Source organism: Aquarana catesbeiana, linkage group LG01 (genome assembly GCF_042186555.1).
Source record: "Aquarana catesbeiana isolate 2022-GZ linkage group LG01, ASM4218655v1, whole genome shotgun sequence".
NCBI lineage: Eukaryota > Metazoa > Chordata > Amphibia > Anura > Ranidae > Aquarana > Aquarana catesbeiana.
Window position 1 is genome coordinate 190037234 of NC_133324.1, and position 15583 is coordinate 190052816.

At 43.3% G+C, this 15583-nt stretch overlaps 1 protein-coding gene across 1 annotated transcript; it reads left to right on the plus strand.

Moving 5' to 3' along the window:
* The first annotated feature begins 219 nt into the window (after positions 1–219).
* Positions 220–4090, plus strand: ENKD1 (enkurin domain containing 1). Its single transcript, XM_073624612.1, has one exon. It carries the CDS (start codon positions 534–536, stop codon positions 1620–1622), a length of 1089 nt encoding a protein of 362 aa, XP_073480713.1. The 5' UTR covers positions 220–533; the 3' UTR covers positions 1623–4090.
* Positions 4091–15583: the final 11493 nt, after the last annotated feature.

Consider the following 15583-nt stretch of genomic DNA (forward strand, 5'->3'; position numbering starts at 1 on the left):
CATGTAAACAGTCCGATGGATTTCCAAATACTGTATTTCAACATATTTGCACCGTTTACTGTTAAAAAGAACTGTGAAATGCAAAACTCCGGTGGGTGTAACAAGAAGTCCGCTTGCCCCCTTTTCGGTGTATGCTTACTGTGGAGGAGTGCGGGGTGTAGCAAAATGGCAGCGACGGAACCTCACTTCCGTTACCAATTCTAACGGGTCACCATATCTGACGGAACACCGACAACTCTAACGCGTGTCAATCTCCAACAATTGGTGAAATCTCTAACTGGAAGTGAAGTGATTGAAGATTTGGAGTGGAACTCGGCTCACATCCAGAAAACTACAACTCCCGAGACTCCCCGCGGCGGAAGCGGAAGTGGCGGTTTCCATGGAGATGAGCGTGGCGTGATAACTGTACTCGGTAGTTGTGATAGTGAGGTCAGAGTTCAGCGGACGGTGGAGGAGTCGTCCAGTGGATCGGGTGGAGATTGAAGTGCCTCGGTGTATTTCAGAGGAGGTAGCAGAGCGAGCTGACCGACGTTATGTGTGAAGGAGCCTCCAGGATCTCGGGCCCCATCCCCCCGGATCCCACTCTCTTCCCAGACTGCTACAGGCGACCCGAGACGGCCCGGGGGAGGCTGGAAGGCACCCAGCTCAAGCTAGATTTCCTATCTGGCCCCCTGGCTCCAGACCCCACCTTATACCCAAAATGTTACACGGCCCGGCCTGCCCAACCTGCACCCAGAATCCGCCCCAACGCCCGGGAAATCCTGGATCGGGGCCAGAGTGGAAGCGTGGGGGTCCTGCTAAGACTGGAGGGCATCTCCCTGCACAGCCAGCAGCCATCCTCCCCTCCCCGGAAAAGCAAGGACCACGGTAAGGAGAATGTACGCAGGATGAAGGAGATCCAGAAACGCTTCCGGGAGAAGGAGATCGACCGGGAACAGGGGGCACCCAAACCGGTCAAAGCTCTCTGGAAGTCCTCTAAATACGAGAATGTGGAGTCCAAGGTGAAAGCTAAGCTTCAGGAGCCTCTACCACCACCACCTCTCAACAGTGGTCCCGCCAGTTTCCTCAAATCCCATTCCCGCTGTGGTTCTGGGTTACCACCCAAGAGACCTAGCTCACCAGGGCCTAGCCGGCCTCCCAGTGCCAGGGACGCTATGGAAGTGCATGGCTCCAGCATTGACTTTGTGGCCCACAATGCGAGGAGCGCTAAGAAGGTGCAGATCAGGCGCTCCAGGTCCATGCAATCATTAACTGAAGTGCTGGAGGACAAACAGCGGCAGCAGAGTGAGTACGACTTCAAGCAGAAGGGGCATGTTCCCCAGTATCTTCTGGATCTGAAGGAGCAGTGGCGTAAAGAAAAGGAGGAGCTGAAGAAGCAGACCCCTGATCCTTCCATGCCTCCTGGTCACACCAAGATGCCAGAGCAAGAGAGGCTGGAGACCCTCAATAAACTGAAGGAGACTCAGGTCCAGTTGACCAAGGAGCTGCTGATGCTCCCAGTCCGGGCAGATACCCTCAGCATCCAGAACCGGCGCACAGAGCTGGACAAAAAACTTTCCGAACTTGAGGAGGCCATCAAAATATTTTCCCGTCCTAAGGTTTTTATTAAGATTGACACCTAAAAGAAACCTGTCATGAGAGGAATATGTAGGTGCCATGACTGGCTTAACCTTCTGAGAATTCTAATTGCCTGACTGTTTTGCTTGTGATTTGGCTTCAATATGTTGTATCACTGACCTGAAACAAGTGTATTCATTTCTATTTCTTTAGCGCTTTTCTCCCTGGGGACTTAAAGTGCTTTATTGGCTGTTGGGAGAGCCAACTTTAGTGTACTCACCAGGATGCTATACTAGGGCCAATTTTGGACAGATGGACCGGATCAATGAACTTTCCAGCATGTCTTTTTGGAGTGTAGGAGGAAACCCATGCAAGCACAGATAGAACATGCAAACTCCATGCATAGAGTGTCCTGGTTGGGATTCAAACCAAGAACCCCAGTGCTGCAAAACAAAAATGCTGTCACCTAAGGCTGGGTTCACACTGCTGCCAGATGCGGCTTGCAGACGGGGTCGGGTGTGTACCTGTTCTCCTCCGTTTCAGGGACTAATTTTTGCCTGAATTCAGCCCTGAAATGGAGCCAAAGACGCACAGGACTCCTTTGCAAGCCGCTCCACACTCACCCCGGAGTTATGCGAACTAGCTTCATAGAGAGCCGGTCACAATCTCCTGTCATGCGAATCTAGAGTTGCCACCTCATCCCTTTAAACCCAAACACCTTTGAATTACACAGGTTCTGAGGCTAATTAAATGCACATAAGGCACCAAGTGAGTTTAATTACCACCTTAATTAGCCACAGAACCTGTGTAATTAATATGTGTTCGGGTTTAAAGGGATGAGGTGGCAACCATATGCAAATCTGATGTGAAGAAACGCCCCATCCAATTCGCACTAGTGTGAACCCAGCCTGGGTCACTGTGCTGAGATCAGGATTATGGCTTTCGTTTGTTTCATACTTGTTTTTGGTCTTTGTTAAAGCCAGACAAAAAAAACAGACAACTGGCATTTTCAGAAGGTTTGCCAGCTCCATATTTCTTTCCTGACTGTGTTAATGTAAGCCGCCAAGGCTGCTGTTATCAGACGCCTGACATTTTGTCACAATCAGATGGCTGTCAGACTGTGAGCACAGCACCTCACTCCTAATGACCTTGTAAGAAAATTCTATTTCTAGGCAGTGTGGGAAAATAGGAGGTGAACTTTCTATCTACCGATTGACAGCTAAGAGTAGAGTCCTCAGATTACAGTTATTCTGTGCTGTTACATTAATTCACATACCATTTCTGGTAGGTTTAGATACTGTAAACCAGACTGATTTTATACAATTTGAAAAGAAAAAAGATTTAGACCTCTATCTTTCCTGTACGTTTTTGTGCAGTTAATTGCATGTGAAGCAGCATACAAAATACACAGGGGTTGATTTACTAAAACTGGAGAGTGCAAGATCTGGGGCAGCAGTGCATGGTAGCCAATCAGCTTCTAACTCCAGCTTGTTCAATTAAGCTTTGACAAAAGCCGATTGGTTTCTGTGCAGAGCTGCACCAGATTTTGCACTCTCCAGTTTTAGTAAATCAACCTCAATGCGCAGTCAATGGCACTAATAAAGCTGCAGGAAGAAAATGCCACGGTCAGAACAGTGCCACTACAGCGGCATAGATCACTGTGCATAAAATGCATGCATTTACCCGCACCAAACATGCATAATAATGAACGGGACTTTAAAAGCTGTATAGACATGCTTATTATGTCTTTTTCATGTCTAAATTTTGTAAGGCCTCATTCACATGGCTACAGAGGGCCATACAGCACACCAAGAAGCGTGATTTCTGCACTCGGGGTCACAGGTGTTTGCACACAGCTGCAGGCTGTCTGTCCAAGTCATTGACTGACACCACGGCTGTATGAACATCTGAGCACATACATTGGCACAGGGATACATGAGAAGACCTGGATGTAAACTGTCTGTCCAGAGCTGCTCACCCATCCCTGTTCACATGTCACTGCTCAGGTGTACTGGTAAATTCATACAATTGCGATGGAGTCTGTCAGACTGTCAATGAATTGTACAGACAGCTTTATGCCAACGCCTGTGACTCCCAGCCACAGAAATCTTGCTGTTTGTGAATGAGATATCTATCTATCTATCTATCTATCTATCTATCTATCTATCTATCTATCTATCTATCTATCTATCTATCTATCTATCTATCTATCTATCTATCTATCTATCTCAGAGTCGGGAGAAGGATTAGAAGCGGAGTTGCACAGCAAGATGTATTTTCTCTATGTTTGCAGACTATGTGTGTGTGCAGCTGACAAATTTGTATATACAGAAAATTGGGATGTTTGTTTTCTCAGCTGTCTCAAATGTTTTTTTACAGACGTGGAAGATATGGGGCTTTAGATTTAGAAAAAAAAAAAAAAAAAAACTTTTGCTATGTTTGGAATATAAATGCTATTTATTTGTAGTATTTTGCAGATTGCTTTGCAATTAAATTAACAAAATCTAGTGCAAATATAAATGTTACAACTCTACTTCTGTACTCTGACTTGCTTTACATATCTATGAATTGTCATACTAGTCAGTATTGTGCCATTGGAAAATGCTTATTTTTGAAAACCTTACATCAGTGGTGGTCAGCTTATTTAAAGTGTAAATTCACATTTAAAAAAAAAAAAAATTAAAAGGTGAACTAACACACTTACGTAAAGTGGTTGTAAAGTCTGAAAGTTTTATATCTTAATGCATTCTATGCATTACGGTAAAAGGCCTTCAGAGTGCAGCCCCCCTTGACTTACCTGAGCTCCCTCTCGATCCAGCTCCGTGCATTAGAGCAGCAAATTTCTCGGCTCAATCCCTCCTCATAGGCTCAACTGCTGTCTATCACAGCCAGTGAGGAGGGAGCGGGGGATGGGCCTGAGCCATGCTGTGTGTGTGTGTGTGTGTGTGTGTGTGTGTGTGTGTCAATGGACAGGTACAGCCTGGCTCACACACACCACAGCTCAGGAGCGAGCCCCCACGAGTGCCCGCTATGATGGGCACTTGGGGTGGGGGAGGAGCCAGGGGCACCAGCGGGGGACCCAAGAAGAGGAGGATCGGGGCTGCTGTGTTCAAACCATTGCACAGAAAAGGTAGGTCCGACATATTTATTATTGGGAAAAAAAAGAGTTTACAGTCACTTTAATGAAATGTCAGTTTAAAGCAGTTGTAAATTCAGAAGGTTTTTTTTTATCTTAATGCATTCTATACATTAAGATAAAAAGCCTTCTGTGTGCAGCAGCCTCCCCAGCACCCCCTAATACTTACCTGAGGTCCATATCTGTCCAGTGATGTCCACGAGTCCCTCGGCTGTCCCTGACTCTCCCTCCTGATTGTCTGAGATACAGCAGCAGTGCCATTGTCTCCCATGGCTGTCAATCAAAGTCAGTTAGCCAATCAGGAGAGAGAGGAGACAGCTCCGTGTCTGAATGGACACACGAAGCTACAGCTTGGCTCGGGAGCCCCATAGCAACCTGCATGCTGTGGGGGCACTCGACAGGAGGGAGGGGCCAGGAGCAGCGAAGAGGGACCCGAGAAGAGGAAGATCTGTGCTGCTCTGTGCAAATCTACTGCACAGAGGAGGTAAGTATAACATGTTTGTTTTAAAACAAAAAACAAGACTACAATCACTTTAAGGTTTGTTAAAAAAAAAAAAAAGTGAACAGTGCAATGCGCTGTAATCAATTCATTAGCACTGCAGTTATCTTGATGCAATGCAGCGCACACCAGCCACTCCTAAAGGAGACTGCAAGAGATCACTGCTTTAGGCCTGGTTCACACCTATGCAGTTTGCTTTTGATCTGTTTCTGCAGTGCTTTTTGTTGTTCATTTTGCATTTTTGCACACATTTTTATGCACTTTTTGCGCCTTTTTTGTTTTTTGTTTTTTTTTATGCGTTTTGCATTTTTTTTTTTTTTTTTTTTTGGTCAGTTTGTTATTGGGTGGATTAAAAAATGCAAAACGTAAATCGTGGCAAAAAGTCTATTAAACCAAAAAACGCACCACTTTGCTTTTAAAAAAAAAAAAAGTCCCTAACCTTCTCCAAAAATGCAGCAGCTGAAAAAAGCCGAGATGTGAATGTGTCTTATAAGAAACCATGTTAAATGGACTGTAGTCAGGATGCACCGAAAGTTCGACCGAAAATGGTGTTTTTGGCATACTACCGAAAGAAAACAAATGCTGATAATTGCGCATGCGCAGTAGCGGTGGCCGCCAATTGCAGGGTGTCATCCTGGTGGCTCAAGGTCCTGTCCTCCCCTCCCTTCTCCTCTCCTGACAGCAGCGATCTCCCTGTGTCAGGGAGCTGAATTGCCTGGGCCATAGTAACAATGTCCCGCCTCCTATTATGGACACTGATCCAATGCCGTGGCATTGAATCCGTTTGACGTGATCACAAGAAGCGGGACATTGTTACTGTGTCCTGGGCAATTCAAATCCAGCTCCCTGACACAGCAGAAGATCGCCGCTCTGATCCGGGCACAGGCAGGCTGCATCTGATGGGTACTGGTGAGAGGCTGCATCTTATGGGCATAGGCAGGCTGCATCTACAGGCACTGGTGAGAGGCTGAATCCAACATACACTGGCAAAGCTGCATCTGATATGCACTGGCAAGGCTGCTGATACAAGAGATGTTAGAGACTGCCTGCCCATTCCTGCCCCCTCTGCCCATCTCAAAGCAACGTATTGTGTGAACAGGCAGGGGTGATCCTGTCATTCATCCGTTCCTCCTCCATTCACAAAACCTGTTGCATTTTGAAACATTAATTGTATGAGTGCTGCTGTTGTTAACCCCTACAGCACTAGCAGATTGCCACTCTGGGCAGTACCTGGTGGTGAAGGTAGGATTTTTACATGAAGCAGTAGCTTGCAGATCATGGGATACACACCATAGGTGTTTGGTGCTGTACCCCCTCCCCTCCAAAAAAGTACTAAACTTCAGCGTTTTGTTTTTTTTAAATCAAATTTATTTTAATAAAATGCTTTTGGCGTAAAAATCTATCTAAAGATAGTTTTCTATTTAAGATACTTTAACAATTTAGTTTATTCACCATGAAATGGAGCTTAGTTATGTAGCATGAGGCTGTATATTCTGCAATATTCACATTTTTGGTAAACTCATTCAATGAATCCAAGCTCTGCAAGCTGAGATAACATGCACTGCATTGATGCATTCACACAACGTCACAGTAATCATGAGATAAACCAAAGTTCAGAAATATTGCTTTATCCCATTGTTTTGCAAATCTATGTACACTACAAACTGTATGATTGAATCGGTTCTGATATCGCTCTTTTACTAACCTGACAGCTTATTATTCTAAATAGAAAACCTTCATTTTGTTTGCAAATATTAAAGATTCTAACTACCAACAAGAATAAGTCCTTACATTTAAAGAGCACCTGTCATTATAGATCCATCATGGCAGCACCTTTTAGTGGGCATCCACTCACCTGCTGCCACCACGTTCCTCACCTTGTTGTGTCACTGCCACATGACCAGCTGTCCCATTAAAGTGAATAAGACTGTCGGTGAGTCAACAGTGGGTCAGAGGAGGAGCCGCTCAGGGACAGAGATGACAGTTCTCTTTAAAAATTATGATTTAAATCAAGCCTTTTTACTAGTGATTTAAATCAAATCCACACTGTGGACAGGTAAATGTCCATATATAGTAAAAGTCAGTAGCTACAGTATTTGTAGCTGCTGACTTTTATATATTGTTCCCCAGGCTGGAACACCGCTTTAACAAGCCACTAAACTTAGGTCTAAGTAATGGGCACCTTGTATTACCCAAAGGTTTATAAGCTTGAGATTGGAGGCCAGCAAGCAGTTAAATACACGTTTGGTATACTGTACTGTGCATGGAAACTGTTTTTACCTGTCAAATGACATGTAATGCATTCTTGTGATCTAGGTAAGCAGAGTTATTCCATCGACCACTGCAGTGATTGCACAGATTGGTCAGACACCTACTGGTGAAGGTAAAGTTGGGTACACACAGATTATTATTATTATATTATTTATTATACGAGATTTATATAGCGCCAACAGTTTACTCAGCGCTTTACAATGTATAAGGGGGAACAACACAATTACAGTACAGTTCAATACAAAAGGTACAGGAGGGTCCTGCTCGTAGAGCTTACATTCTAAAGGGAGGGGGTGGTGGTACAAAAGGTAAAAGCTGCAAAGAATGATTTGATGGGGGTGGCTCAGGGACAGTTATGTGGGTGTGGGATAGGCTTCCCTGAATAAATGAGTTTTCACAGATCAAAATTTGGCTGGTTCAGCAGGAACTGGATAAATTTTGATCTGTGTGTAGCATTCCTATCTGACAAGTTGATTGGTAGATCGACTTCTGTTAATGGGACTGCTAGAAAATTTACATTCGATCAGCTGCTGCAGCCATTCCAGTTTTTTTTTTTTTTTTTTTTAATTCAGCCCGCCAGCTGAACTAAAAAAAAAATGCGTGTACAGGCAGCTTTAGATATTATTAAAGAGGGAGTCCCGTGAAAAAAAAAAAAAATTAAAAGTCAGCAGCTACAAATACTGCAGCTGCTGACTTTTAAAATAAGGACACTCACCTGTCCCAGAGTCCAGTGATGTCGGCACCCGGGACCGAATCATCCCTCGGTCCTCGGATGCTGCCGCCACCATTCTCTGTAAGGGAATCGGGAAGTGAAGCGCTGCGGCTTCACTTCCCGGTTCCCTACTGCGCATGCGTGAGTCGCGCTGCGCTTCCTAACTGGTCTCCGCTGTCTCTGGGACCTGTGTGTGTCCCAGCAGACAGCGCGGTGGGGACGGGAGGGAGCGTAGACTCCCGTGGGAGTCTATGCCGGAAGTGGGTGCAAATACCTGTCTTAGACAGGTATCTGCACCCCCCCTCCCCCCTGAAAGGTGCCAAATGTGACACCGGGGGGGAGGAGGGTTCCGAAAAGCGGAGGTTCAATTTTTGTGTGAACCTCCGCTTTAAGTAGTAGCAGCACACTGTCGTCCCTCCTTGTTTTGTTCTTTTCTATTGTCAGCACATGTGCACTGCAGCAGAGTCCCATTAACCCAAGAAGGGTTCTTAGCCACTTCAGCCCCGGAAGGTTTTACCCCCTTCCTGACCAGAGCACTTTTTACAATTTGGCACTGCGTCACTTTAACTGGTAATTGTGCGGTCATGCAATGCTGTACCCAAACAAAATTTGCGTCCTTTTTTTCCCACAAATAGAGCTTTCTTTTGGTGCTATTTGATCACCTCTGCGGTTTTTATTTTTTGCACTATACACAAAAAAAGAGCAAAAATGTAAAAAAAAATTTTTTTTTACTTTTTTGCTTCATCAGTTTAGGCCAATATATATTCATCTACATATTTTTGGTAAAAAAAAAATCGCAATAAGCGTATATTGATTGGTTTGCGCAAAAGTTATAGCATCTACAAACTATGGGAAAATGTTATGGCATCTCTCTCTCTCTCTCTCTCTCTCTCTCTCTCTCTCTCTCTCTCTCTCTCTCTCTCTCTCTCTCTCTCTCTCTCTCTCTCTCTCTCTCTCTCTCTCTCTCTCTCTCTCTCTCTCTCTCTCTATATATCTATATATATATATATATATATATATATATATATATATATATATATATATATATAGAGAGAGAGAGATATATATATCTCTCTCCAAAGACATGCTGGTAGGTTAATTGGATCCTGTCTAAATTGTCCCTAGTATTTATGAATGTGAGTTAGGGACCTTAGATTGTAAGCTCCTTGAGGGTAGGGACTGATGTGAATGTACAATGAATATGTAAAGCGCTGCGTAAATTGACGGCGCTATATAAGTACCTGAAATAAATAAATAAATAAAATATATAATATAATTTTTTATTAGTAACGACGGTGATCTGCGATTTTTAGTGGTATTGGGTATTGCGGCGGACAGATCGGACACTTTTGATACGTTTTTTTAAAAATTCACTGATTACTGTGTAAATGACACTGGTAGGATAGGGGTTAACACTAGGGGGTGATCAAGGGGTTAAATGTGTGTTCTAACTGTATGGGGATAGGACTAAGTAGGAGAGGAGACATTTCGCTGTTCCTACTTACTAGGAACATATGACATGTCTCCTCTCCTCTGACAGCACAGGGATTTGTGTGTTTACACACACAAATCCCAGTGCTGGCGCTTGTGCACGCGTGTGGCCGGCGGCGATCGCCGGCCACACACATTGGGTCCCCTGCCATGCCGTGCCGTGGCGCCCCCTCTGGCACCTCTTAAAAAAAAACCCGTATATATACGGGGTTTCGTGCAGATGTGCCATTGTGCTGCAGTAAATGTACGTGAGCCGATCTGGAACCGGTTAAAGTAGAACTTCACTCTCTCAATCAACATGACTATTTTAAATGTTTTTGCTGCTAGCATTTGTAAATGGATAGGAAAGTATATTACATTTGCTTGTTTTAAACTTTTTTGCATTCCTTCAGTTACTTCCTGGTTTCCAGGCTTAGGCAAATGATGTGATACATCCCAGGATTCTTCCAGCTTTCTCAACTAAGCACACCTCTTCTGCTTGCATGCCTGAGCTAAGGGTAGATGGATTCCAGGAAGTAACTGCCACATGAATCATTTGCCCTTACTCAAGATGTCCATGGCCAGAAATGCTAGGGGGTGTTTTTCAAAGTTCGCTCAAGAAAATAAAGCATGGAGACATGGATAGATGGATGAGTTTGTGTTGAACATTAACAATTAATTAAATAGCATTTTTGGTGCTTAGATGAAGTATAGTTCCACTTTATTTTTAGCTCTTACTTTAATGCTAAACTCCAGGCACAACTATAACAATAATACATATAGACTGTAGATGGGATACAAAGTCTGGATTTGTGGTACTATAGAGAGCAACAGGGTGAGGTTGGTGGGTTGTTGTGATTAGGGTTGCCACCTGTCCAGGATTCAACCGGACAGTTCAGGTTTCAGTCCACCTGAAACCCGGACACAATATTCCAACCTGGCTGTGGCTCCCCAAGTAACCGAGATAGTCTAAGACCCCTTTCACACTGAGGCTCTTTCACGCTAAAAAAAGCGCCTGAAAAGCTCACGAAAGCCTATTTCCATTAAAATCAATGAATGCTTTCACACTGGGGCAGTGCATTGGCAGGGCGGTGAAATAATGCCCCTCTCCATTGAAATGAATGGAAAGCTCTTCAAAAGCATCTGAAAAACCCTTCAAAAGAGCCTGAAAAGCTCTTCAAAAGCGCTCAGTGTTTTACTGGCAGTTTAGAAGTGCCTCAGTGTGAAAGAGGCCATACACAAATCTGTTGCCATCTGGGAGCTGCAGGCAGCTGTATGGGGGCAGGTTTGGCATCACTGAAGAGTGGGTGCGTGCCACATTACTACTCTCCTTGGGGCACCCAAATGTGTCCTGGGTCTTTTATAATCCTATAGTAACAGAGAGTGACTAACTTTCCTAGGTTATATGAGGCCGTGCCACATCCAATAAAGCATAAGAAACAAGAAAAAGGAGGGTTCCCCTAAATGGACTTTCCCGGCACTTGCATACAAGTAGTATATAGTAGGAGAATACAAACTTGTGTAAAGAGTAAAAAATATATTTTTATTTATTTGAAAAATCTCATAATGTTAAAAACAAGCATTGTGGACATTTTGAACAAGAAAACTGCATTACATAGTCAACATAGTTCAGATAGGGTAATGACCAGTGAAATTGTATGTAGGAACTGTTTTCAAGCCCGACGCGTTTCGGGGTACAAACTATTTCAATCCTTCTTCAGGGCCATGACAGAAAAGAGAGATTCATCTGGAGTGTTTTGTTGTTTGCTCTGAAAGAAAGGTTTAAAAACCACATGAAAAAGCAAGACATGCTAGATGGTTAGGTATGTTTTTTGTGGGTACAAATGCTGTTCCTTAGATACTGCAGTTGTCGTTAGGTGTTAATTGACAATGGTTCCCCAAAGAGAGGTATGTAGTTTCACCTACCCTTGCCCCTCCCGGACGCGTGCAGGCCAAAGCGGTATACTGGGGCTACAAAAGGTGACCCTTAGTTAGACAGTGTATAGGATTAGCCAAGCACGCATCCCAGCATCCGGTCAGTAGAACGCCAATTGCAGTATCTAAGGAACAGCATTTGTACCCACAAAAAACATACCTAACCATCATCCCATCTAGCACGTTTTGCTTTTTCATGTGGTTTTTAAACCTTTCTTTCAGAGCAAACAACAAAACACTCCAGATGAATCTCTCTTTTCTGTCATGCCCCTGAAGAAGGATTGAAATAGTTTGTACCCCGGAACGCGTCGGACTTGAAAAGCATTCCTACATACAATTTCACTGGTCATTACCCTATCTGAACTATGTTGACTATGTAATGCAGTTTTGTTGTTCAAAATGTTGTTTTTAACATTATGAGATTTTTCAAATAAATAAAAATATATTTTTTACTCTTTACACAAGTCTGTATTCTCCTACTATATACTACTTGTATGCAAGTGCCGGGAAAGTCCATTTAGGGGAACCCTCCTTTTTCTTGTTTTTTATAATTCTATAGTGTTTACTGCAAAAAAAAAATATTGCCCTGTGCCACAAAAGTGTTCGAGTTTGGCTTGAAGAAATGGTGGCAACCCTAGTTGTGATGTTATGGATGGACATTACTAACAGTTGGCTGCTGCTAGCTAGTAGCCCTGTAGTAATATCTCTGAATAGTACTGAAGTTGGTTTATTTATTTATTTCTAACAGCAGTGCCCAAGGGTCAGGAAGCAGGGAATGTGCATACAAAAAACACAAATGGTGAACTCCACACAAGGTCACGGCTTGTCTATATTCCCATTATGTGGCACCCATCTTGTAATCCAGTTGTGGGCAAATTTGCTGCTGGCCTGGGACATAATATAATCCTTGCTGTCCTTCCACAGACCGGCTTTTATTGAACTATGGAGCTGGCAATAAGCGACACTAGATCCTACTTTTATGCACAAGATTTAAAGCAAACCTATCATAAAATAAGTATGGGTGCTGCATTGCTGACCTAAAGGTGCCATTGCTGTATTTGAAGGTGCAGGCTCTGTCGTCCTTATTCTTCCTTCACTCTCTGATGAGTCTGTGACTTGGAAATATCAGGTGCATCTCAGGTGTCAGAAAACCTGATGTACACACGCTTGTTCTGGGTCAGTGACTGTCTACAGTAATGATAGCCTTGAAGTGTACATCTCTGAGAAGCAAGTAAACAATAGCAGCTCCAATACATCTGTTCTTCTGAGGTAAAAACTGCCATGGCCCTGTGACAGAAAAAAAGGGCATCCTAGAGGTGCTGGGACTTTGATATGAGTAGGACCAGGCCTATTCTGACACTTTTTGTTTACAAGTAAAAATCAGGGTTTTTTTTGTTTTTTGTTTTTGATTTTTTTACTAAAAAAATTACTTAGACCCCCCAAACATTATATATTTTTTTCCTAGCAGAGGACCTAGAGAATAAAATGGCGGTCACTGCAATTTTTTATGTTACACAGTATTTGCAAAGTGTTTTTTCAAACGCAATTTGTTTGAAAAAAAAAAATACACTTTAATTTTTTTTTAAAACACCATATATAACACCATTTTTTTGTGAAATATGAAAGATATTACGCCAAGTAAATAGATACCTATCATGCTTTAAAATTGCGCACGCTCGTGGAATGGTGCCAAGAAGGGTCCTCACTCACCTGCAGCTCCCACACTCTCGTTCTCAAACCCATATAATGGTAGCACTAGATATAGAAAAAGCTTTTGATATCTTGATTTGGAATTACATGGTGTCGGTCCTTCAAGCGTTCGGATTTGGTTCCTCCTTCTGTAGATGGATCAAAATATTGTACGAATCCACAGTAGCACAAATCAAGTTGGGAGGGCTGCTCTCTGAACCCTTCCCAATAGAGCGTGGCACAAGTCAAGGTTGCCCCATCTCACCGTTTGTTTGCTCTAGTTATGGAACCTCTTGCCACTACCCTTATACGAGCAGACTCGGTGAGGGTAATACATGTTGGCTCCATTGAGGACAAACTTGCCTTGTACGTTGATGATTTAATGTTATTTCTCAGTGACCCTCTCTCCAAGCGGCTCTGAATATTATTTCGGACTACACTATACTGTCAGGTTGCAGGTCAACTGGGACAAATCCCAAATTTTGCCTATTGATCCACAAGCCAGATTGCAGGCGGACCCCTCACTCCCCTTGACATGGACCTCCTCTATCAACTACCTAGGCATTACTATTACCCCAATTGCCTCTGATTTTGCCAAATTAAATCTCTACCCTTTACTTACACAGCTTAAATTGAGAGGGACAACCTGCCATTATCTCTCATTGGCAGAATTAATTTAACCACTTCCGGACCGCCCACTGTTGTTTTACATCGGGCGGTCCAGTTTAAGATAAAAGAGGTCTCTGCAGCAGATTCGACGCAAGATCACTTTTATCGGCGGCGGGAGAGGGCCCCCTCTCCCGCCGCGATCCGGTGCCCTCCCCCGCTTACAGGAGCCATCGGCGGAGGCGATCGCGTCTGTCCCCTTGCTGGACATGGAGACGAGTGAGGGGAAGATGTCTCCATATCCCTGCAGGGCAGAAGCGACGTCAAAACGTCACTTCCACCCATAGCTCTTAAAGGGCCATTTTTTTTTTTTTTATTGCATTTTAATGTAAATATGAGATCTGAGGTCTTTTTGACCCCAGGTCTCATATATAAGAGGTCCTCTCATGCTTTTTTCTATTACAAGGGATGTTTACATTCCCTCTAATAGGAATAAAAGTGACACTTTTTTTTTAAATGGTGTAAAAATGTAAAAAAAAAAAAAGTTAAAATAAATAAGAAATTTTTTTTTTTTTAAATCCCGACCAGCTCACATGCAGAAGCGAACGCATAAGTGACTAGCGCCCGCATATGAAAACGGTGTTCAAACCACACATGTGAGGTATCACCGCGATCGATAGAGTGAGAGCAATAATTCTAGCCCTAGACCTCCTCTGTAACTTAAAACTTGCAACCTGTAGAATTTTTTAAACGTAGCCTATGGAGATTTTTAAGGATAAAAGTTTGTTGCCATTCCATGAGCGGGGGGCGCAATTTTGAAGCGTTACATGTTGGGTATCAATTTACTCGGTGTAACATTATCTTTCACTATCTTAATTATCTTTCAATATAAAAAAATTGGGCTAACTTTACTGTTGTCTTATTTTTTAATTTAAAAAAGTGTATTTTTTTCCCAAAAAAGTGTGCTTGTAAGACCGCTGCGCAAATACGGTGTGACAGAAAGTATTGCAACGACCGCCATTTTATTCTCTAGGGTGTTAGGAAAAAAAAGTATAATGTTTGGGAGTTCTAGGTTTTTTTGCTAGAAAATTACTTGTTTTTAACTTGTAAACAACAATCCTTAGAAAGAGGCTCGGTCCTTAAGTGGTTATTTAAAATGAAAATCCTCCCAGTTTTCTTATATGTTCTGAGACATTAACCAATGTGGATCTTGAGGCAGAGTACCTACGGTCCTATGAGTCCCTGAGAAATGCTTTGTATAGAGGTGAAGGCTCCTTTCCCTCTCACGCCCTCAATGAAAGTGGTTATTAAAATTTGGCAACTGTTAGTTTGCAAACACCAAGAGGATCCTCACACATGGTCCCCTGACACCCCTTTGTGGCTCAATCCACAGCTCCCTGAGTTCCTTACTATCCCTGACCCAGGGATTTGGGCAGCATAGGGTATCAAAAAGCTGGAAAACATTTGTATTAATGGCAGTCTGCTGTCTTTTGATGCTCTCAGCCAGGGAAGAATTTGGGTTTACTAACCGCCAATTCTTTAGGTATCTCCAGACTTGCCATGCGTTCACTACCCAATTTGGTTCCAATTCAGTGCTTCTCCTACAGTCTAGTCTGGAGTCCTTGTTACGGGACGAACATTTGGCCGAACCTACATCCAATATTTATAAAGCACTTTTTCCACTGGTTTGTTTTGGCCTGGAGACCTT